This window comes from Microtus oregoni, unplaced genomic scaffold (genome assembly GCF_018167655.1).
Source record: "Microtus oregoni isolate MIOR12 unplaced genomic scaffold, Mior012 000047F_ref0000412, whole genome shotgun sequence".
Lineage (NCBI taxonomy): Eukaryota > Metazoa > Chordata > Mammalia > Rodentia > Cricetidae > Microtus > Microtus oregoni.
The window spans coordinates 16,162,346-16,187,500 of record NW_024543221.1 but is presented as its reverse complement, the minus strand read 5'-3'; the positions used below and the strand labels follow the sequence as shown (position 1 = coordinate 16,187,500).

Sequence of the window (25,155 nt, the reverse complement as noted above, 5' to 3'; positions counted from 1 at the left end):
GGACGGTCTGGTTTCAGAGGCACAGATGGAAGACTGAGCCCTGACAGGGGCTTCACTGCTCTCAGGCAGCCACCCTGCACAAAGCACAGGGCCCCAGGTCTGAAAGAGGGTGAGGGATGAGGGACGGTGGCTCTGTTAAATCCCCAGAGAGCTGCTAGGAAGCTACTCTGCCGCTGAGAATGAAGCCTTGGGTTTAGGCAGAAAAAGAAACAGCAGAGACTCCTGGGGGGAAGAAAGGCAGACAGGAAATGGGAAGGAAGGAAGAAAGGAAGGAAGGAAAAAAGAAGGAAGGGAGGGAGAGAGAGAGAGAGAGAGAGAGAGAGAGAGAGGAGAGAGGAGAGAGAGAGAGAAAGCGTGAGCGCAAGCGAGCTTGGGAACCACAAAGAGTGCAGGTCAACTTTCAACTCTGTGATAAAGTATCTGAGCTAATCAACTTAAAAGAAAGTAAGGTTCACTTGGCTTACAATGTTTCCATCTGTGGCTGTGGCCATGTACCACATGGTTGGAAGGCAGAGCAGAGGTGTCACCTCCCAGCAGCCACAGCAAGAAAGAGCAGACAGGAAGGAATAGAAGTCCTACTGTCCCCCAACGATAACTTCCGATAACTTCCTCCACCAGGCCCCACCCCTAGAGATTCTACCACTTCCTCCTAGGACCACAGGCCTTTGGGGGATAAACCGGATTAGACAGGTTTAGTGCGGTCATAACCATGGTGGGAAGGTGAGCTCTACAGGAACACAAAGGTGGTCCAGGCAGCAGCGAAGCCCTCAAACAATGACACCAGAAGACCCGTTAGGCACTTGGACCTTGAAATGTCCGGCATCCGGCATCCAGAGGACAGAGAGGGCTAATCAGTCCCTTTGCAAAGCATCACTCTTCATACGCTGCACAATTGAGGCTGGCCTCAGAATGAAGGCTTCGACTTCTGACCCAGACACTGAACTGCACTCAAGATGCACACATGGGTGGCCCAGAGGGGTAGGACACAGTGAATCGACAATGTGGAGAGACTGTCACCATGTGCAAAAGAAGCCGTGTGGGGAGGCACAGGGAGAGAGTGTTGAGGGCTTGCTCGATCTGTGCATTTTCTTCCGCTCACCCCAGTGATGCTCAAACTAAAGGCACTGCAGGAGCAAGGGAACAATGACGAGTTTGCAGAGCTGCTGACCACGACGTTTGTGTCCCTGGGAAATGTAGACACAAACACCAGAGCCAGGGTTCCACACCTCTGTTCACAAAGGCGGTGGGAGGGGAGCTGCTCTCACTAGGGGTTGGAGGGGCTGCCTTTACGGCTGTCACCCAGCGGTCCACAAGCCTGCCACAAGGCTGACAGCTATACCTTTGGAATCATTGCCTCCACTACCTGTCGGGGGATCCAGGCTATGGCAAGGCAAACCTACATAGTGCAGTGGCACAGAAGGTCCCTGGCCCTTGGAAGGGACCTTGTCAGGAGCTGTCCATCTGCATCCTTCAGTATTCCTGGAATCCTTGCTACCAGAGTCTACACTCAAGCCATTTTCTCTACTAAAACCAACGCAAACTTCTTGCTGTTTCCCTTTCTGCCTTGCTCCCCTCAGCCAACCTCTGACAGTGAGTCCCGTACTGTAAATCTCTGGGCCCCTCTTCTGCTCTCAGAAGGGTCCAGCTCTTAGTACATCATTCCACCCTCCCGAAACCATTGCAGCTTTCTGCTTGAGCCTCATCCCCACACGTCAGCCACTAGCTCAGGTCTCAGAGAATCCACGTAAGCTGGAGCCTTCAGCCTCCCTCCGTCTTCTCCCCTCTCCGCACCCTCCCAAGACTCTCGACTCCAGATCACAGTAACCCCCCCTCCACCCTGTTCCACATCCCCTCAGGCTCTCATCGTCCCTCAGGAATCCACACAATCGAAATTACCTTCTTGTCCACCCTTTCTAGACTGCAGCTTTATCCTTTCATGTAAGCTCCACACCCCGCAGCTCAATCCTTCATAAAGGGAATGGCTAAAATGTGTTTGCCAACTGCAGGCAAGAAATTTGGTCACCCCTGGGAGAACTTAGCACCCATGATCATGTCAAGCTCTTTCCCCAGAAGGCCAGGTCTACAGGGAGACCTGGCTTCACCTGGATAACTCAGCCATATCCCCAGATTCCACCATCTGTCCATCTATCTACTTCAGGAGTAGATGATGGGAATAGTATTTCATTTCATTAGCAAATAGAAAAAATTGCTTGTACGCTCAGAATAAAATAAAGGATCTAATTGCTACTAAGGGGTACAGACTGTATGCCTCACACATAGTAGGTGTTTAAAAGTCAAGTGTGGGCGAGCGGAATGCAGTAACTAAGAGATCAGCATCTGGTTCTCCTTGTTCAAACACCAGAGAAAGCCCAAGGACCTTCCTACAGCATTTCTGGACCGAAGTTACAGGGCAGATGTTAAATCCACCCTCAGAAGAAGACGGAGGTCACTTCTCTCATCTCCACAGGTGTGTGACAGAGACCAAACCTGCTACACAGCAGTAGACACAGAGACGTCCCACTCCCTGAACTTACTTAGCCTGCTGGTCCCCTCCCTCAGGACAGAGCCCTGCACAGGGACGCTTAGGGAAGGGCTGAGGTACCTCTCAGCGAGTCTCGGAGTCACGTGCTGGGAAATGCACAGGCAAGCTCACCCTGGGCCTGAAGGAGCCCTGGAATGTCAGCAGGCAGCAGGAAGTCAAGCCAAGCACTCGCACTAATATGCCAATTAAGGTCACTAAGCGACAAATGTGAGAACATTCAACCAGGGGCCGTTAAGTAGGGAGACAACTGCTTTATAAGAAGCCTGGCCGTGGGAGAGCAGCCGCAGAGTGTGCCCTGCAGTGTGGTGAGGAGATCCGAAGCTTGCTGGGAGGAAAAGAGCTCTGCCCTCGTGAGCCCCCCCCCCCCCCCCCCCCCAGTTTCCACTGCCTCAGGACCTCCATCTTTAGCGAATAAACAGAGAAGAGACTTGATGCCCTTGGTGGAAGACAAGATCCGGGGATTCTCATTGTGGCAACAGCATTTACTTCAAAGGTGGGGGGGGGGGGCACAAACAAGTGGATACCCCTGTGTTTTATGACAGAGGGAGAAGATTCTGGAGCTCCAGTGCTTGGAGGCTGTCTACCTTCTTGAATGCCGTAGGCATCTGTGTCGATTTTGAAAGAGGTGCTGGAGCCAGACAACCTCTAGACAACGCTCATCAGGCAACGCCCATGCTGCCCAGATGACGACGTCAGTCACTCTGGACCTACCACTATCCAGCTCCCACCAAGAACTGCACAAACACCATGTCTGTGGCTCACAACTAGCCGGCCATGCAGCTACCATCACCTATAATTTCAGAGGTAGAAGCTGTTGATCAGAAGTGGGCTTCTGGCTTGGGAACCTCCCCAAACCACCCAGAGACAGGGTAGCAAAGGGGGCTGAGGAAGAAGAGGAGACCATCTCTCTAGCCCATTTTCATCAGGGTCTACCCACCTCACTTTCCCTCCCAGCCCCCCACAGAACATCAGCCCCTCTCAAAGACAGGAGAAAGAGCAGCTGGGACCCTGGGAGGAATCAGGTCCTAGGGTAGGCTCAGTACAGAGTCAGCGAGTACACACAGTTGGAGTTTTGGATTCCTGCTCCTCCATCTCCTGGGGGATTTGAGGCGGGTGACCACAGCCTTTCCATATTTCAGTTTTCTGATTTGTGACATGGCTGTAATGACACAGGGCAGCTCACAGGCTGAAGACGGAGTCAGTGTGAGTTAAGGGTATCTGTTACGAAGTCACCAATACACATGAGCTCTTAGCATCAACATTGCTGTTCCCTTATTTATCTAAACATAAAAGCCATATGTCCCGGTGACACTGAGCTTCAGAATGCAGACACAGGCACTGGCCGGTAAGCTTTCTCCATTATCTGAGCATGACCGGAATGGTCAATGTGGGTGCCTCCCAGCTGCACGCAGCCCTGAGTCCTGCGAGCAGAGACCAAACGCCAGCACTGGCTTTTTACTCTGGCCCAGGCAGGACAAGTCTTTCATCTCAGTGAAGCCAGACTGAGGTAGAAACGTCTGTGCTACTCTTATGGCTCGTAGGGTTCTCAAAGGGGCAGCAGTGGGACCCCATGGGGAAGAAACTCTGTGAAGACCGGGCATGGGCTCTCATCCACTTGTGCAGGTGGTCACAGAAGGAAAAAAGCACATGTGAGCCACGCCCTGACCTGCATGAAAGACTCTCACTTGCTCCAAGCAGTGTGTTAGCGGCGGGAACTTAAACCACGCCCCCTAAATCAAACTCACTTAGTCCAGGATAAGTCCTCAGCGCCCTCCCATCAGCTGGCACCTGTACCCTGCCCACCTCCCCTTGCAAGGGCTCCTGGAATATGGAGGAGCAGCTGGGTGAAGGAGTAAGAAAGCAGCTGCCACTGTGTCAGGCCTGTGCTCCTGGAGAGAGAAGTCCTGACTCCGTGTAGCTGGCTGTGAGTACCGGGCCTCTGAACCTGGGGATCAGACCCAGCTAGGCCTCCTTGGCTCACTGTCCTTGGCAAGTAGGGTGAGCAGCAGCTGTGCCCGGCCACCAGAGCATCATGGCAGACAGGTATGGTGCCCAGGGAAGGGATGGTAGGGTGCTCGGGTTTAGCCAATACCCTGTGATTCTAGAGGCCCCCACTGGAAGGAAGGGTATAATGTCACTCCATAGTCTTGCTCTTGGCTCTGGCTTTCAGAAGTATCCCAGAAAAAAAAAAAAATGAAGGTTTCCAGAACTTTTTTTTTTTTTTTTGAGACAGCTCTGGTTGGTTTCTCTGTAGCTTTGGAGCCTGTCTTGGAACATCTCTTGTAGACCATGCTGGTCTTGAACTCACAGAGATTCGCCTGGCTCTGCATCCGAGTGCTGGGGTTAAAGGTGTGCATCACGACCGCCTGGCTCCAGAACTAGTTCTAATACGTTCTTTAGTACATGGAAAAGATACACCCAGTGAGTAAACAAGAAAATTAGTGCATACAGCTTTTCCACCCACACCTTCTCCCCAGTTCTCTCAAGGATGCAGGGGGCACTCTCCCCTTCTGACAGCTTCTGAAGTAAGCCAGAGAGGAGACAGGTGTCAGGGCAGTGGTGCCGTGACGTGTGATAAAATGAGGGGACCAGCACCTGTGATTGACTGTGGCACAGATCAGGTCATGCATGACTGGAGGCTAAGGAGGTGAGCACCAGAGGGGGGATTCAAGACAAGACCCTGAAATACAGTGCCCAAAACAAAAGGAAAGAAACTGGGTTTTGCTTGTTTTGTTTTTTGTTTGTTTTGTTTTTCTAGACAGGGTTTCTTTATATAGCCCTGGCTGTCCTGGAACTCATTCTTAAGACCAGGCTGGCCTCAAACTCATAGATCTGCCTGCCTTTGCCTCTCAGGTGCTGGGATTAAAGTGGTGTACCACCACCATCCAGCAAAACTGGACTTCTTAAGCACGCTGACTTCTGTACACTAGAGGGTAGAAGGGAAAGATAACCTACCCCAGGATGGGAGGAAATGCCTGTGATCGTGCCTCACAGACAATCCAGAATCATAACAGTAAATTTCAAATTACAACTCAGCTAAATCCACATCTAAGCCCATGCGGATAAAAGCTTGGAATTTATTCAATGAGAGACCCTGGGAACCACGCTGCTGAGCGTGGACGTGGGGACTAATGGTCACTTCCCAGAGTTATACCTCTATAGAGTAAGTGAGTGACATTTCTCCTTAACTGCTAAGCGGTGGGGAAGGAATCATTCTACTGGGATAGATCTCTGGGGACACGGCTCAGAGGTGGAGCTCTGGGGACACGGCTCAGAGGTGGAGCTCTGGGGACACAGCTCAGAGGTGGATAGATCTCTGGGGACACAGCTCAGAGGTGGATAGATCTCTGGGGACACAGCTCAGAGGTGGATAGATCTCTGGGGACACAGCTCAGAGGTGGAGCTCTGGGGACACAGCTCAGAGGTGGAGCTCTGGGGACACAGCTCAGAGGTGGAGCTCTGGGGACACAGCTCAGAGGTGGATAGATCTCTGGGGACACGGCTCGGAGGTAGACACCCGAGGAAATAGTTCAATGATAGAGTACTTGCCTAGCATGTGAAAAACTCTGAGTTCACTCCCTAGTACTGCAGATAAATAAATAACACACTATGCATGTAATGGACATTATACAGAAACTGGTTATGCTTTTGTAAACTGGTTACATTTTTTCAAATTAAAAACTGAGCTGGAGAGATGGCTCTGTTGTTAAAGTGTCTGCCATGCAAGAGCAAGGACCAGGATTCATCCCCAGAACCCAAGAAATGCTGGACAGGCATAGTCATCCTGTAATCCCAATGTCAGAAGGCAAAGACTAGCCGTAGTAGTGAATGATGGGCTTGATTGAGAGTCCCTGCCTCGGTGGATATAGCAGCAGAACAGCTGGACAGATTCCCAACATCAACTTTGAATCTCCACATGCATGTGTACCCCACACACATGCCTCCACACATGCATGTGCACCCCACACACATGCCCCCACACACATGCATGTGCACCCCCCACACATGCCCCCACACATGCATGTGCACCCCACACACACGTGCGCACCCCCCACACATGCATGTGCACCCACACACACATGCCCCCACACATGCATGTGCACCCACACACACATGCGCACCCCCCCACATGCATGTGTACCCACACACATGTGCACCCCACACACATTCATGTGCACCCCACACCCATGCCCCCACACATGCATGTGCACCCACATACACATGTGCACCCCCCACATGCATGTGCACCCACACACACATGTGCACCCCACACACATGCATCTGCACCCCACACCCATGCCCCACACATGCATGTGCACCCACACACATGCCCCCACACACATGCATGCACACACATGAACATGAAGAAATGATTAAACACTTAAATGAGTTGAATTCTAACAACCTTGCTACACATGTGAGCAGAAAGGAGAAGGAGATTTGGGGCTAGCAGAGTTCTGTGCTGGTTACTACATCCCTGCTCATGTCTGTGTTCCTAGATGAATATAGCTAAGGCCGGGAAGGACACATTTGGATAAAATGTTACATTGTGGGGTTGGATTCAAAAAGCCAACTGCAGAAGGGAATCCTGGGAACATGGTTGATGGGGCAACTTCCGAAATGAGTCTGGAGCTCCGTGAGTGCCCCCGCCACTGGAGATCTGGTTCGTTATCACTAGAAGACAGTGGCCGCCTGTCTGTCTTCACACTGGGTTTGATATTTGGGGAGAGCAGAAAGCAAAGACGAAAGGCTGAAATGCCACTGAGCCAGGTTCACAAAGCCCTGGGCTCTGAAGTCCTGCCTCCCTCCCACTGGTTAGACTGCTGGGTTCCAGCCAAGGCTTCCTGTGCCTGCATGTGATCACAGCTTAGTATAATTAAACACCTGAGCTTCCCAAGAGGGAGGGAGGGACTCCAGAGCCAGCCAGGAGGAACCCATGGCCGGCCCATCCATGCCTCTGTCCCTGCCTTCCACCTGGCCACGCTGGCCCAATGGGCAGTCTCTGTCCAGCAGCTGCACCACTGTGCCTCTCTGCAGGGCTGTTCTGACTCCCCTGCTAATACACATTTCTGGACGGCTTGTGGGGAATCCTTCAAGGGTGTTTTAGGTTCTCCACTTCACCCACAGGAACCCTGGGCTCTCTAAGCCAGGGCTATGGCTTGCCATTATGCCAGTTCTAAGCAGGAAGAGGCGTGTTCCCTTCCCCTGCTCTGGCTCTGCCACCCCCATTCAAGCTCAGCCCAGAAGACTCTCCCTTTCTTTCCTATATAGCACAAATAAAGGATCAGCTTGACCAAGCTTAGCCCCATGCTCTGCAGAGCTACACACACTCTTGCCTTACTCCAAAACCTGCTACCCTTCAGCTTGGGCTCCTCTCCAGCCCCCGTTCCTGGCCAAGTTTTCTTGAGGCAGTGGTGGGTTTTATCACCGCATAGCTATAACTCAGAGCCACGCCTCCAGCTGATGAGAGATAAAAGCATCCCCTCTCATAAGTGCGGGAAGGAAAGTGAGAAAGGAAGCTTTCCTGAGAGACTTGCAGAGTCAGGTCAGCTGAGGATTTGTGGAGCTGACCCTCCAAGTGGCAGTCTGAAGGCATCCTCATCCGATCCTGGTGTATTGAGTCCCGCACACAAACCTTCAGTACGAACTTCTCCCACCAAAGGTGGGCAATCCCTAATCCCTCCACCGTCTTCTCCATCATGCCTTCTCCCAGGCTTTAAACCCTTAACCAACACCCTCCATAATCCCTGGTAAAAATGCTACCGGACTCAAATCCGCGAAGGCACGGTAAGGAACAGCATCTTCACTGACACGAGGCCACCTGTGACTCCCTGCCGGATGTCAGGCGGAAACAAAGGTTCTAGAAAGAACAGCCTTGCCTTTCACCGCTGCCGTTCCATTTGCAGCATTCCCGGATGAAGAAACGGACTCGGGAACACAGTGGTTTCATCCTAACAAGTAGCAGAGCCAAGATCCATTTCCATGCCTGTCTGATTTGATCCTTGGACTTCCAAGTCTCTGTGACTTCCGGGACATAAAGGTGGCTTCTGACCCATCGCAGCTTGGCTGGCCCAGTGTCTCTCTTATCCAGTTAGTCTCCTCTAAAGAGCGCTGTCCCAGAGAAGTGACTGACAGACAAGCTATGTAGTCTTTGGTCTGGGAGACTGATTGAAACACTCCACATATACTTCAGGAATCATTCAAGTTAAAGGCCCAGCTTGCAGCCCAGACTCTGCCTGAGTGGAAGACTACAGGGCAGGAGTCTGACTGCTCAGAATACACAGCACACGGGCCTCGTGGCACGGCAATCCTGATCTCTAGACACGTAGAAGACTCCGGGTGAGTCACAAACATGAGCCTACCCAGGACAGAGTCTGAGGGACTGGCCAGGACAGGCAGGGACGGGGCAGGCCCTCATCCAGGATCACCAGTGCTTTCTCCTTACTACTTGGAGGAAAGCAGGGGCTGGGTGGTAGCTGAGTTCTCTGAAGCCATCTTGTTCTTGTTGGGAGCTGGGGCAGTAGCTCAGACATGGAAAGATGGTGAGTCATATCTTCAGAAACTTGCCCCAGTAGGCTCTCATCTATCACTTTTAAAGGAAGAAACATTCTCTTCTCCTCAGTAGAATTTCTCTTTAGGTGCCTGTATGTGTCAGTCTATCAGCTGCAAACTATAATAAGTACTTGACACAAAGCAGCTGGAGGCATGAAATGGCATTTATTATTTCCTCTGCCACGAGGGGAAAGTGAGCTGTTACCACCCTTGACCCACCACCACCTATCTCCTTGTGCTTTGATGCAATCCATGAAGGCACCAGCTGCTGGTCCACCAGCATAGCTTGTGATTACCAGAACCAATGGTTGTCATGGCAGTGGAGACGGTGAGCACAGCAGTGCACAGGATTGGTGAGCCCAGCTCCCTCTTGCTAGATGCATGACCTGTGGCAAACAACACCACTGTCTCCTTAGCCATAACAAAGAGGCAGCACTACCCCAGCCAGGGAGTGTTACAAGCTTCAGAGGAGACAGGGATAGAAACACAGTCATGACAAAATGCTGGATTCTAGCAATAGTATCACTTCCATCTCAGTAGAAATTGCATTTTTAAAAAGGGAATTTTGCAAATAATATGCCCATCTCTGAGGCCAGAGATAATTCCTCTATTAGCTTTCATCCCCATCCAAGTTTCCTAACATGTAGTGATTGTTTTTGTTGTAAATCCTTTTTCCGGGTACAGTGCCCAGCTACCACCAAGACCAGTGTCTTCCCACAATAAATCGGATAAGTTTGATTATAATCATAGGTCAAAATTAGAGAAATGTCTTGCAGGAGAGCATCTCCTTGTCATCTCTCCACTGCCCCCCATAGCAGCTCAGCTCTTAGTGCTGCACACCCACAACACACACAACACAAAGGATGTTTTGCCTTGCTGTGTCCCAAAATAATCAGCAAGGGAAGCAACAACACGAAGAGAAAGCCTCTGTTGTCAGGTGAAACTGGGATCAAAATCCGGCTCACCCACCTCCGGATCCAGGCCCTGGAGCAAACTGTTTCCTAACTGTCTAAGAGGGGTTGTCGGGCTACCAATGCCTTACTCAAGATGTTTTGGGTGCTCTGTGTTCTAGCTCCTTCTCTCGGGAACTCCTATTGCTCTCGGTCCTGTGTCTTGCACAATCAGGATGCTGCCCGGTAGGCATGGGCATTAACTGGGAGAGGCCTCCTCAACCACACCAGCAGCCTCCCTTAACTTGCTCTGTGGTCATGACAACTGCCTTCTTGAATGTCTGCATGCATCTGGAAAACTCACACACCAGATGTGCTTACATGTAGGGACCTGCCTGTTACACACCACAGTCACAGTGAGTTCAAGTTCTATTACAGAAGACCATACCCACAGGATTAATGAGGTTGGGAGGATCATCATTTGTTGAGTTCCATGATATGCTACAAGATGGGAGTGGGGGCAGGGAAGAGCTCCTACTGCTGGCACCCCAGCAGGACCTCCGTGCCAGGTGCTCTGCACCACTTCGTTCTTCTGGCAGCCAGATCTGGCTGGTTCTAAGTGACACTGTTTCCCACGCTCTGGCAACACACGTCCACCAGGCACAGAGAAGAGAGAACACAGAGAGACCCATGGGTCCAACCCTCTAGAACCTCCTTGGAGCTGAACAAAAAGCCACAGCAAAAAAGATAATGAGAAAAAAAAAAGATAATGAGATAGAAGCCTGTTCAGAGAAAGGCCCAGTGTGTAGGAAAACAACGACTCCCCAAAGAAAGGGCCCATGACCCTAAAGGGCACAATCAACTTGGCTAGGGACAGGGAGGGACAAAGTGAGCTTGTTTTCTGTAAGAGAGGAATTAGGGAAGAGAGGGGCAGGTGGTAGCTCCAGGCTGGACCACAGGCGGACATACCCACGGCCACGGGCAGTGGGTGGGGGTGAATCAGGCTCCAGAGAAAAAGCAGAGCATTCTCTTGCTAGAAAAGGCTAAGAACAAATGACAAGTGAGTGATTGCTTCTCCCAGAGAATTCTGAAACTGCCCCACTTCCCAAAATAAACATGAACCAAAAATGAAATTAAATAGCATTCCCGCGCTCCTCAGACGGAGCAGCAATTATTGTTTTATTTTTTTCTAAGAACAGGAAACACAAAATTAACTGGGAAGAGCAAGAAGCAGTCACTGTTAGTGACACGGAGAGTCTTGGCCTCTGGATAGAAAACTCTTGCCTTTTTCGTGGGCTGTCATATCTCATCATGGCAATGTCCTTCTTACTTCTATCAGCAGGGGCAGAGCCAGGGGCAGCCCCTCCACTCTAGCCAAACACTAAACTGTACAACCCAAACCACAGAACATATTTCAAACTTGAGCCAGAGTCTCTTCTCCCTGGCAAAACATCACTAAATCTGGTTGGTTTTCCCTCAATCAGGATAAGATTACATTTCTCAGACTCTTTTGCAGCTAGCTACATGTGGCCAGATCATCAAATTCCAGCCAATGAGATATTAAAAAAAATTACTATAGCTAACTTCTTAGTCTTACTCTCAAAAAAGAAGTGTGTAGCTGGCCTTTTTCATACCTTTCTTTCTATTTTCTGGGGGGGAAATATGGATGAAGCTAGAACAGCCTCATGGGATCCCAATACAGAAGTAATACATGAACATACTAAGGAAGCTGGTCACTGGTATCTGTGAGGCAGCCAGGTAAAGCCTGAACTTTTAAGAAACTTGTTTTGGGTCTCTTCCCAATAGAAGATTCTGTATCCCATAATTAATAAGCTTCCTCAGAAGCACTGAACATCCCTTCCCAAAGTTTAAGGCCTTAACTGTTCAAAATGAATAAGTCCATATTTACTGAGAGTCTATAGGGGATTAGAACCATTTAAGAATGAACATGTCTATATTTACTGAGAGTCTATAGGGGATTAGAACCATTTAAGAATGAACATGTCCATATTTACTGAGAGTCTATAGGTGATTAGAACCATTTAAGAATGAACATGTCCATATTTACTGAGAGTCTATAGGGGATTAGAACCATTTAAGAATGAACATGTCCATATTTACTGAGAGTCTATAGGGGATTAGAACCATTTAAGAATGAACATGTCCATATTTACTGAGAGTCTATAGGGGATTAGGACTGTGTAAGAGTATCTTCACTCTCTCTCCCACCCGAGTTCCTCCTGAGTGTTATGACAGTATCTTTTTAGAAAAACCAGAAGGTGACATAAAGAAGCCCACTCCGAGTGGGCCTGGTGTCGTGTAGGAGTGCCAAGCCTTCGGGAGCGTTCATCTGGAAGGCTCAGGTCCAGCAGGAGAGTAGGGGGCTGTGCAGGGTGTTCACAGAAGGCCCTGAGCACCGGTGCCCAGCTGAAGGTGCTGAGCTGGGGGCAGACTGGGGAGAAAGACATGACTCACAGACACAGGAAGCAGCACAGGGCTGGGGTGGTATCTAGAGTTGGAGTATGCCGTCTGGATCCCCTGCCATCACCAGAGAGGATGACTGTCACTTACAGAGTGACAGTGGTGACATTATAAGAAGAAAAGAAAAGGTACAAACACATATTTAGAAAACGGCAACTGTCTCTGCACCATCAAGTCCTCCTGGAGAGCCATCCAAGGCACGGCCAAGCCCCACCCTGTTTCTAAACACATTTTCCTTCCTCGGTTTGGATCAACCACCATGAGGACTCCAACTCCAGGCCCTTGTCACCGGCTTGTGCCAACAAGGAGGCCAGAGCAAGGGCTGATAACAGCTTAGAGCCAAAGCCAGCCCACTGAAGACAGCCTTGGTTTCCACGTCCTCCTAATGGGATAGTCTATTAGGATGGAGAAACATAGGCTAGCTAGGAAATGCTTCACTTTCCTGGTTCCCGGGATCCTCTGGAGAATAAGCAAGTTGCAATGAGACGTTCACAGCAGACAGAAGAAGCAACAGAAAGCACACATCGTCTATAGCACAGCTAACCTGGCCCCACAAGAGCCAAGAAATGCCATTCCCTGGCACAAAGAATTCAATACAAAGGGGAGAAAATTGAGTCTCATTCCTTACTTTAGGGATTACTGGGAGGGAGACAGCACAGAGATCTTGGGATATGCCCAGGCTCTCACTGCTCGATATCTCAGTCCTGGTGGAAGTCTGACCCAGGAGTAATCCAGAGGGGACGTAAGTGTGCACATATGCGCACAGAGACAGCGGAAGGGAGACACCGCACACTGGCAGTCATCCTGAAGGAAGGCTCTTTTGGTGTGGGTTTACCAGGCTGATTACCAACCATTACACATGGTACAAAGCTTTTCTCATTAACACGGGAATGTGTTAGACATATGTCATAGCTGTAACCATACATGACAGGTTGCTGAAAAATAGCTGCTCCCATAAATATCTGGTCCCGAGTCTGAAGCCTAATTGTGTTCTTATATTAAAACAGCAACCAATGAGAGTTTCCACAACAGCCATGGGCAGTCTGCTCAAGTTCACAGGAGGAATTTTCCACATGTCAGTGAGCAAGCATGGAGAATCTGTGCAGGTGGCCCATACCACATGTGATTTCATCACCATCACAGGTGAGCGGTCCTTTGAGCCCTCTCCCTCCTGCCCAGCAGCCCCATGTTCTTGAGAATGAGGACACTTGTGTGAGCTTCCTTTTCCTTATGGAAGAACAGGCAGAGTAAGCAACAGAGCGTGCGGGTGAGCTCAGCGCAGTGTCTGGCTCTGAGAAGGTGAGGACGTATATGGAGCGGAGATGGCCAGGGTTCCTCACAGGTTTAGGAAACAATACTCTCATGGGAGAACAGTCACGGGACAGGAAAGAGATGTGTTTGTCTTCATTGCAAGCCCCTAAAACTTTTTCTTTCTCCTCTGTGTGACAAACTGCAAGGAAGCCCTGACAACCTTTTGAGACCATGAAACAGGCCCATTTCTAACTGACCACTCTTAGCAAATTCTCAGTAACGGCTATAATGGGGCCTTTATCTCCCCTGAAAGGTCCTATGCACAGCATATCATTTTGATTATTCTGCATTCCGAGGCTCATAAAAATTCTGGAAGCAGGCTGAGAAGCTGCTCAATGGTGAGGCTTATGCCTAACATACGAAAGAGGCTAAGTTTGATCCCCCACACTGAAGTTTCTTTCTTTTTGTAAGTCGCAAGTCCTGACTAGAAACCAACACAGTTAAGGTTGAAACCCTTGTAGAAGAGAAAAAGTCTTAAATCCTTGCCTGAGACATGAGAAAGCACCCCAAGTTCTAATTAAACTGAAGCAATTAGCCACCCACGGATCCTTCACTCAGCTTTCCATGGCCAGGCAATCATCTCTATTAAAACCCATCTTAAAATAAGGAGCAAACGCAACAGCTACACCAGCACCCAGTTCCCAGAATCAATTACCTCTTCAGACACATCCTGCATAAAACTCCCAGGATCTGCCTGCGTCAGGCACGAGGAAGGAGCTACAAGAAACTGGAGGTGATCAGGAGGTAGGACAATGCGGGGTGACATCTACCCCAGATCTGCACCTCTCAACGGGTAGGCCAAGAGTATCAACCATTTATTCATCAATGTCACCTTGAGGACCTTATCCAAGAAAAGGAAGTCCTGCCCATGGGCTGCCCATGGGCTCCCTTGGGCTCTGGAGGTTGAGTTCTCTGGGTGACCACTGCAAATGGAAGCTTCCCCCATGTAGCCTGCCCCCTGTCCTCTGTCCCTGAAGCACCAACACAGTACAGTAGTCACCATAGCAGCTTGATCACAAACCACTCAGGCTCACTGATGTCTCCAGCCAGGCAGGTTCCCACCCTTCTAGGACTTCCTGGAATGAAGGAAGGTCACTGTCATCAGCCAAAGGCACTTTTCACAGCGACAACTACATAGTAGTCATGGTAAAATGACTCACACTTAAGTGCTTGCCTCAAGAACTAGGGGGATATTCAATGCAGGAACAGTATGCCATTAATCTATTTCTCTCTCTCTCTCTGTGTCTCCCCCTCTCTCTCTGTCTCTCTCTCTCTGTCTCTCTCTCTCTCTCTCTGTCTGTCTCTCTCTCTGTGTGTATGTGTGCTGTGTATCGAGCATGGAGACTTCTCCACCAAGAGGCAGACAGGAAAATATTGATCTTAGCTGGGAGTAAGTATGACTCAGGTCTATAATCCCAGCACTTCAAGTAGGCTGAGGCAAGAAGTTTGGCAGGAGTTTGAGGCTAGCCCAGGCTACATAGTGAGTTCCAAGTCATCCTGGGCTACATTGCAAGACCTGGGTGAGGAGGGGCAAGGATGGAAGAACATGGAAAGAAGGAAGGAATAATCCAGACTAGTTCTAAAGAAGTAAAATTTTCCCTAGGAAACCTGAAGAGGAGAGTAACTGAAATAGAGTATTTCATTTAACCCTAAGCTTCAGCCCATACCAATGCAAAGGTGCCAAAGACACCCTAATATCTACACTCAGACATTGTTTTTCTCTCGTGCCAGGCTGGACGACGCAGATCTAAGCTATGTTTAAACCGACACGCAGCACAAGACACACATTAGATGAAAATAATAGGGAAAGAAAGGGGGCGGTGTCAGAAGATGGTTGTCAGGTGGACCCTGCTGTGAACATTTCGCTGCGTAACCGAAACACCACACTCGCCGCTTTAAGACTAAAATGGACATAGAAAGACCTGTCAGTGTTCTCAGCAAACTGTATGTGAGGCCGTCTCTCCAAACAATAAAAATCGAGTATCCAGACCAGGTACACAGAGAAAGCAGACTAGTGAAGGCACCAGAAAGTGATTGCTGTCTCTTCCCATCGCTTCCCCTCTCCTCTTCTCTCTCCCTTTCTTTCTGCTAACAGGGTCTCAGGGAACCCAGGCTGGCTTAGAACTTTCTGTCTAGCCTGACTGTCCTGAATTCTGAGGCTACCCACATGCTCCACCACACCCAGTCCATACAGCACTAGGGATTGAACTCAGGGTTTTCTGCAAGTCAGGTAAGCGCTTTACCAACTGAGCTACAGCTGCACACCATTTACACCTCCTAAACTTGCTTCTCAATGAGCACGTGCTGGTTTAGTGATCAGAAATACCACAACCCTATCTTCAGGAGAGAACACATCTGTTGGTCATTCCTTGACCCTCCTGGCGGAGCAGCCCCTATCCCATTTTCAGCCTGCAGCAGGCCTGGCTACCTGGCAGGTTTCCCCACTCCACTCCGACTGCCATACTCACAACCAATCATCATGATAGCCACCGCGAAGATCTTCTCAATGTCTGTGGACGGGGCGATGTTCCCAAAGCCCACGCTGGTGAGACTGGTCATGGTGAAGTACAGGGAGGAGATGTAGACGGAATTCTTGCTTGGCCCGCCTTCCCACTTGCCTGAGCCAGACCCGTTGAACTGGTATGGAGTGCCAATGTCCATCGCCAGCTGGTAGAGCCAGCTATTGTTGCGGATCGTCTTGGTGTCTTCGTCAAAGATCTCATAGTCCCCAATGCTGTACCAGATGCAGGCCATCCAGTGGGCGGCTAGCCCAAACACGCACACCAACAAGACCAGGACCGCAGCTCCATACTCGATGTAATGGTCCAGCTTGCGGGCCACTCGCCCGAGACGGAGCAAGCGCACAACCTTCAGAGAACTGAACAGGCTGCTGATGCCCTGGAAGGGAATGGACACAGAGTCAGAGAAAAGGAACACAGCTAACACTCCATCCTTCAGCCCCACCACTGCCGTTAGCTTAAGCATCATGTATGTTTCCATGACATGCAATATTATACAACCCTTAAAAATTCTTAGAATTCTTTTTTAGATAAGATTTTGTTTATTTTAATTCTATGTGTATGAATATTTTATCTGCAGCTACATATGTGCACCATGTGCTTGCCTGGTGCCTGTAGAGACCAGAAGGGAAATGTCAGGTCCCTGGGAGGCAATTGCAAACTGCCAAGTGCATTTTGGGAACCAGACTGGTATCCTCCATAAGAGCAGTTACAGCTTTTAAATTGCTAAGCCATCTCTCCACCGTGTAAAATTAGAATTCTATTCCAAGGTGCATGGAATAGAGATTCCTATTTGGTATTTTATGACTTGATTAAAAGATAAACAAAACAAGTAGATGAGAACTAGGATATATTTACATATGCATCTCTCCATACTACCAGTTATTTTAATAATTTTTCAAGGGTTGTATAATATTTCATATTATATAATATGAAATATTTGAGTTGTATCATATTTATTTCATGTGGCAATGAATTATATAAACACACCGCATTGCACATAAGCAAATAAATATGTCTGCATTAGAAAGCAATCAGGAACCACAGGCTGCTTTTTTATTTCCACATAGTTTGTTATAAAAGCATAGAGTTACCTAATCTCCGTCATTATCATTAATTTAATAATTAGAAAAAACATATTTAAAATTAAAGTGAATTGAGAAATAGCTGAGGTGCACACCTTTAACCTCAGCACCAGATTGGGGTTAGAGGCTAGCTTGGTCTACATAGTGAGTTCCAGGCCAGCCAAGGTTATATAATGAGACCCTGCCACAAATGAACAAACAAATAAATAAATCAGAAGAAATTAAAGTAAGAGAACGAGAGAAAGGGCTGAAAGAAAAAAGAGCTGAGGTTCGTTGGGAAGGGCATTTCTGCTGTGAGGCTGGGGTATGTACAGTCAGACACTGAACACACACACACACACACACACACACACACACACACACAGTCCAAGAAGCTGAGCAAAAACACAGTAGCATGTAAAAAAAACAGGGTGGAAATCTGGGCCACCTGTGTCCATTTGGACTCCAGTGACCTGCTTGTCCTCTTGCATGAAGGAGGGGTGGTTCAGAGCCCCACTCAGGCTTCCACAAGCCCAAACCTACCAGTTCTTGGCACCCCAAATGGGGACTTGAAATACACTACAGATGCCACAGCACTTGGACCCCTCCACACCCGATTCCTATTCTGATGTGATTCTAAGATGCGTGCATTGGGAATGTCCATTAGCTTCTCCCACTTCCCCAAAAAACAAACAAGACAGAGGTGTCTCTTTGAGTCTGGACTCTGTCAGCCTTTACCTAGAAAGAACCCAAGGAGAGATGCTACCCTTCACCATGGATGCAGGATTCCTCTCTTTTCCAACCACTAGGCAGTCTCCAGGCCGCCACAACTCTCTCATGTGGTGTAGGAGTTCCTTTTGTTTATGTGTTGCTTTAATTGGTTAATCAATAAAGAAGCTGCCTGGCCGATAGGTAGGCAGGGAAGACAGAACTGAATTCTGGGAGAAAGAAAGCAGAGGTAGAGAGCAGCCATGGAGACACCAGGTCAGACATGCTAAATCTTTCCCGGTAAGCCACGACCTCGTGGTGAACATAGATTAGTAGAAATGGGTTAAATCAAGATATGAGAGCTAGCCAATAGACTAGAGATAATGGGCCAGGCAGTGATTTAAGTAATACAATTTCTATATGATTATTTCAGGGGTTAAGCTAGCCGGGTGGCTGGGAAGAACAAGCAGCCTGATTCTCCTACAACAGTTTGGTGCTCCAACGTGGTGAACAGGGTCCACATAAAAAAAAACCTGAGAGGGCTTTAACACTCATCCTCTATCCTCCTAAAGCCACGGCCCCGGGATCAACTTATGACAGTAGAAGAAGAGGAACCCGTGTTTCCCCATGCCTGTCTAAGGAGCCACCCTGGCCCACATCCTCTTCACGGTTCATCACTAAACTGTATTTCTCAGGCTCTGTCCATCTACCTGAGTCCTTTGTGGCAGGCACTTCCAGGGAAGTGGTGCTTTCTCTTTCTCCTGTCCTGTCTTCAGGTAAGTTTGTGTGATCTTGAGGCTATACCCTGAAGACGGTGGACCCACAGACAAGCCTGGTTCCCTAGAGTGCTGTGTGGGAGCTCAACCCAAGCTAACCTAAGTTGTAGAATGTGCATAAGGAAGAAATTCCTGAAATGAGCACTGAACTATCCTTCCCTTTCCTACCAACTCCAGGGTCCCGCCCAAGCAGACCCCAAGTGAGGCTGTGCAAAGGGCAGGGCGGGGGAAGCAGGATTTGTCGTCTTCTCAGAAAAAAAATAAAGCATGGCTGGGTACGTAGCTCAAGGGTAGCGGGCTTGCCCAGCTTCTGTGGAGCCCCGACTTTCATTCCCAGTGACTAAAATAAACAAGAGAACAAATAAACAGGCTTCACGGCTGTAGACCCACGAGAGAAGTGATGGTTTCGTATCAACAATGCTCTCATCAGCACAGCTATCCCTCTTGTGATCACCCTTGCCACACAAGAGTGGACACTGTCCCTCACGGGGGTCAGCTGACGCACAGGGCACCTACACCCCAACAGAGGGTAACCAGCTCCCAGGAACGGAGCAAGCAGCATCTACAGCTGCATGGGGGAGGTATTTTGGGAGGCAAAGGAGTCTTTGGGATGAGTCAGAAATCAAACACCATGTATGCAGCCACCCACATGCCACCTCCTCCTGAGGGTCCCTGAAACCCAAGAAGAGCTTGCTTTCCAGGGCAAAATGCCTTCTCACTTCTCTCAGCGCACGTTCAATTCAAAGCAACCCTTGGCAGTCCAGAAGCCCCCACAGATGCTTGTCCTCCCTTTGACCACTCCCACGCCTCAGATACCACCATTCCACCACAGGCATCCACAAGCCATAAGCGGGCTACATCGCCTTTCTGGTGCTCCCTCCACTTACATCACAATGGTCACAATACCTTCAACTGCCACTCAGGGGCTATGCTATGCTCTAGTCATATGGCCCAAATGGCTCACATGTCTATATGATGTAGGTACATTATGGTGCCTCTTCAGGCTGGCCTCTCAGGCCAGAAGGCCTGACATATACCTAACCATCTGGTGATCCACACATCCTTCAGGCTTGTGGTGTCTCCAGACCATGAGGTCTCAACAATGACCCTGAAGTCAGAACCCATCCCCAACTCCTCCACAAGTCCACAGTGCTGTATCCACTACTACCTGATGATTCCCTGCATGATGCAATCCTCATTCCCCAAAACGTCACCAGGAAATACGTCTTCCCAAAGACGGACATCACCTGCCATACATGCTAGAAGCAAGTGGGTTGCACAGTGTCAGCCCTCATTTTGGAATCGATGACACCACAGCAAGTCTAGTGCACAGCACGTGCTCAGAAGGAGTCGGAGAAAGCTTGGAGGTTAGGGCAAGCTTTCTCTTCCTCACTTTAAGGAGGGTCTGGAATGTCACTGTTGTCTCTGCCCAGCGGTACGCCATTGCTCGGTGCTCATGTGAATTCTCGGTTACCACATTAGCAGCTGGGATCCTGGCTGCTCAAAAGCAGTCCTGACTATTAGTTTGGCTCCCCCACCCCCGCCCCAACTTTCCTGAAGTTCAGTACACGAGATAAATAAAACAGAATCCTCCAAACTTCTTTTTCATTTGAGTACACTAAAACATGACAGTGCCATATTCCCCAGAGACTCGTCACAGCAGAAAAACCATCTCATGGTACAAGTAGTGTTCTGGATGCTTTATGGGAATCGTGACATTAGGAAGAAGCAGGAGTTTCCAAGTGGATCAGCGAGAACAGAAGCCGCTGAGTTTCACTCCTCAAAGCTGCAGCTAGCCCGGAGGCAGACTCGGGAAATCTCAGTGGCTCCTGTGTGATCTAACACTGGTGGATCCTGATGGAGGTGGATGCTCAGCAGGCTTCAGACTCACTGGGTGCATGTTTTTGAGTTTTACTTAAATGTACAGCCCAAACAAGCCATTCACTTGGGTTTGCTCTCACCTTGCCTTGTGTGTGTGTGTGTATGTGTGTGTGTGTGTGTGTGTGTGTGTGTGTGTGAGAGAGAGAGAGAGAGAGAGAGAGAGAGAGAGAGAGAGAGAGAGAGAACGCATGCATGCACTGCGGTTGGGGGGACTGTATTCATGTAGGTAGATGGGTGGGTGGATGGGTGGATGATGCATGCTGAAGTCAAAGGAGCAAATCAGGTATCCGGCTCCATTACTTCCACTGTATTCCTTGAGTCAGGTCCTTTCTGAAGCTGGAGCCAGGCAGCACCCCTGTTCCCCCTGTGCTGGGGTTACTGGCGCACAGCTATGCTTGGCTTTCCTCTTTATGTGAATGTTCTGAGCCAAACTCGGGCCATCATGCTTGTGTGGCAAGCTCTCTCTTCACTGAGCCATCGCTCCAGCCCCTACCTTTTCATCTAGCTAGACTCACCAACTCTCTGCCTCAGAACATTTTTCTGCCATAGGCGTCAACACTAAAGTCACAGACAGGTGCCACTGTATTATCAAGATGCTATATTCTTAGATAGCCTCACCAGACTCCCAGATCTGTATGGGGAGGCCACGGCGGTCATGGTAAATCAGAACTATAAAATATTCTCGTGATTGTTTCCACCCCCTTCTCCAGCGCATGTTTCCCTACCGCCATGCCAAGAGAAGGCCTATGACCTGGCATCGTGATGGACTGTGCTTGCTTCGCACCTTGTTCACATGGCTTTCTACTGACAACGGCTTTCCCTACTTTTGTCCCTCAAACTCTGAAGTTAAGAAAGGTGAGTTCTGGGCTCCGCACTTGTATCTTTCCAAACAAGCGTGACTTAGCACTCTAAACAATAAATACTGCCTCCTTCTGGGTTGGTGTGTCCTCCCCAAAGCTCCATGAATGGTGTTTCAGTCGTTCTTCAGGCAATTCTGAGGGATGGGTGGAGCTTCAGGCAGAGTGGGTCAACACTCTCTCAGCGTGCTAAACCTCAGCCCTCCTTTTACTTTTTATCTTAAGATGCAATCTCACTAAGTTGTCCAGGCTGGCTTTGAACTTATCATGCAGGTCACAGAAGCCTTCAGCTTGGAATCCTCCTACCTCAGTCCCACAAGTAGAGAGGGTGGGAGGTCTGAATCACGCCAAGCTGAGCAAATACTTATTGAGCCCCTACTCATAATTTAAGCCCTGGTGACAGATCAGGCCCTAAACCTTTACCCTTCTAGAATTTTCAATTAAGAGAAAGAGACAATAGAATAAAACTCTAAAGTCAGAGCTGCTACATGAAGGTATGATAACAAATCAGGCAAGAAATAAACACAGACGTAGCAGGAAGGTGGTCAGCCATTGTCGTTCCGGTATTCACAGAGACTGTGGAATCAAGGCAAGGGCCCATGGTACACAAGGGTGGGAGCCATGAACATGAGATGGTCTAAAAAAACAAGTTCCAGACAGAAGTGATGGCCAGTTCAAAGTACCCTGAGGTGTAAAGGGCATGCCACACTTTGTTGCTGTGCCACAGACTGACATGTCCCTGAGGTCTGGAAGTGACTGCCAGTGAGAGAAGTGACTTCCACTATTCTCCAGATGCTGAGGACATCAGGGAGACCATCTCACCAGTTCCTCGACTTCACAGGAGAGTTCAGCCTACACTGACTTTACAGATGAGAAGAGGAATGCACGGGTAGTGACCTGCACCTCAGACACCATCTTCCATCTCCTATCCTAACTCCCTACGGATGGTCCGTTAGTGTCTGTTGAATGAAAACCCAGATTGTGGTGATACTGAACCTACTAGTCTGTTAAAAAGGATTGTGACGTTAGCTGGGCAGTGGTGGTGCACGCCTTTAATCCCAGCACTTGGGAGGTAGAGACAGGCGGATCTCTCTGAGTTCAAGGTCAGCCTGGTTTACAAGAGCTTGTTCCAAGATGGGTGCCAATGCTACAGAGAAACACTGTCTCGAAAAACCAAAATAAACAAATAAATAAATAAAATCAAGGATTGTGATATTAATGTGGGGAGTCAAGGTGTAAGAAGGAAAGATATCCAAAGTACCCACCTGGGTGTGTCTGAGTGTTTGCAGAGAAGATGGGCATACATGTGCATGTGGACCAGTGTAGACAGAGACTGCACTTTCTTTCCCAGCTGCCCAGACTGAAAAGATCACATGGGAACTATATTAATTACAACACTGTTTGGCCAATGACTCGGGCATATTCCTCACTAGCTCTTACATCTGACACTAACCCATTTCTATTCATCTATGCATCCCCACGGGGCTTGGCTTACTGGTGATGTTCTGGCATCTTTCTCATTCAATGTCTACATGGCATCTCCTTGATTTCACTTACTCTCTCTATATATATCTCTGTTCAGATTTCCCACCTGGCTTTACTCTGCTAGGCCATTGCGGAAAGAGCTTTATTCATCAACCAATAAAAGCAACGCATATACAGAAGGACATCAGGCCAGTGAATTGAGTGACTCAGACTCTGGGCAGCACCAACCAATAGACTAATAACCAGAATGAATGAATGAAAAAGCAAACAGGAAGAAAAGACAGGCACATCCTCCCCTCTAGCTGTTCCTTCCCTAGCAGGTGCACTGCCCATGGCCACTCTCAGGCTTGGACCAATGATCTGTGGCCTCGACCCAGATTTGCACTAGGGACCCTAGCTGGAGGCCTCTCAGTACTTTAGTCTCGGGCCAGGGGAGTGAGGATTGTACTTTAGGTCTCTTTGAGACTTTTGACTTCTTAGACCAAGCCATAATCAGCTTCGCTGGTTCTAGTAGCCAGTACGCAGCCACCACCTGCTGAGCCTCTGTGGTGATCATGTGAGTCAGCCTGTCACAACCTATATACCACACACACACACACACACACACACACACACACACACACACACGTGTTTCTGTATGTATATTTACATATATACATGACTTTTCCATTCAAGGTTTCTCTCTCTGTCTCTCTCTCTCTCTCTCTCTCTCTCCTCAACCCTCCCTCTTCTCTAATCTCTTTGTAGCATAGTCTGGGCTTTAACTCAGTATTTATTCAAGGATGGCCTTGAACTCCTGATCTTCCTCTCTCTACCTCCCAATACTAGGCATGCTGCAGCACACTCTGCAGTGCTGGCAATGCAACCCAAAACGTACTGAATGGTAAGCAAGTATGAGCCACATCCCCAGCCTCCACCAGCCCTCCTTCTTTGCGGAAGCCTTCCTAATATGAAGATTTAGTGCTTTATTAACAGAAACTGCCTGTGTGTTGTCTTAAAAAAACGACTTCAAGAATGTTCCACGAAAGCTCCACACTCCGTGAGCTCACAGAACTTCTGTTGGTAATGGAGTAAATTGGCTTTACCAGATTTCACTGGAAGTTACTCTCTGAAACTGAAATTTAATTTGCCTCCCCTTCCTCATCTCAACGTGGTACTTCAGCCATGTTTAATTCAATCCAGCATTTATTTCCCGAAACCTAGGACAGGAAGACACACCCTAGGCTGAGCAATGATAGAAAAGTAAGGCCAGCCCCCTCCCCCTGCCCTCACACTGCCTGCAGTCGGGCTCAGAGCAAGCAGAATGCAAGCCGCATGGGGGCAAATTACACCTGCAACCCTGCGATTGAGTTAGTGTCAGGCATGAGGCTATGCACACAGGGGACCTCTCTTGGCTCGTCCAGCAGGTCTGGTGACCATATTTGGGTAGAGGATGTGGTTTCTGAGCCCAAAGGGAGATTTTAACCAGAAATGGGATTGCCTGCACCCTTCGGTTTATTTAATCCAATAATGTCGTCCAAAAGGCACATCTGCAGTCCCTGCAGAAAACAGTCATTGGGGGAAGTTTAGAAATCGTTGCTTAAGACTGTGGACTTCCTTTGTGCTTACTCAGAAGCATGAAGCAGACTGGACGTTCCCTTGTGAATTTACACTATCAAGCTTTCCCTTCTGGAGATGCTGGAAATAAACGCTTTGTTGTTGAGCAAAACATCCAGAGGAGAAGGGACAGAAACTCTGGTTCTATCAAGTGGCATGTCCATTGCTCAGAATACTGAATTCAGTCTTCTTCCAAAAGAGATGAATCCAAGCAGTCTGAAGTGGTTTTTATTTTTCTCAAAGGTAACAGTGGAGCCATGTTGTGCCCTGCAGCCTGGACGCTACAACTGTGTTAGCTGTGGTTTTAATTTTCTTTAGGTTAATTTGATTTAAAATCTCAGGGACAAAACAGGTCTGAGTCTGGTATGGCTAAAAAGCCAAGAGAATTTCCTAAAAGTAACAGACATCCCAGGTCTTTGACCTGAGGAGAGCACGGGTCCTTTGTCCTTCTAGAAAGCTGTGGAGAGGCACAGGCTGTTCTGTACGTGGTCTC

At 48.9% G+C, this 25,155-nt stretch overlaps 1 protein-coding gene across 2 annotated transcripts in view; it reads right to left on the bottom strand.

Annotated features, from left to right (window-relative positions):
* Kcnh1 (potassium voltage-gated channel subfamily H member 1) overlaps positions 1–25,155 on the bottom strand; it is a 296,080-nt gene that overhangs the window by 138,075 nt on the left and 132,850 nt on the right. For both annotated transcript variants that reach the window (XM_041635334.1, XM_041635336.1), the window contains exon 7: positions 16,245–16,674. In XM_041635334.1, coding sequence (XP_041491268.1) covers positions 16,245–16,674 — 430 coding nt within the window. The remainder of the gene's footprint in view (positions 1–16,244; positions 16,675–25,155) is intronic.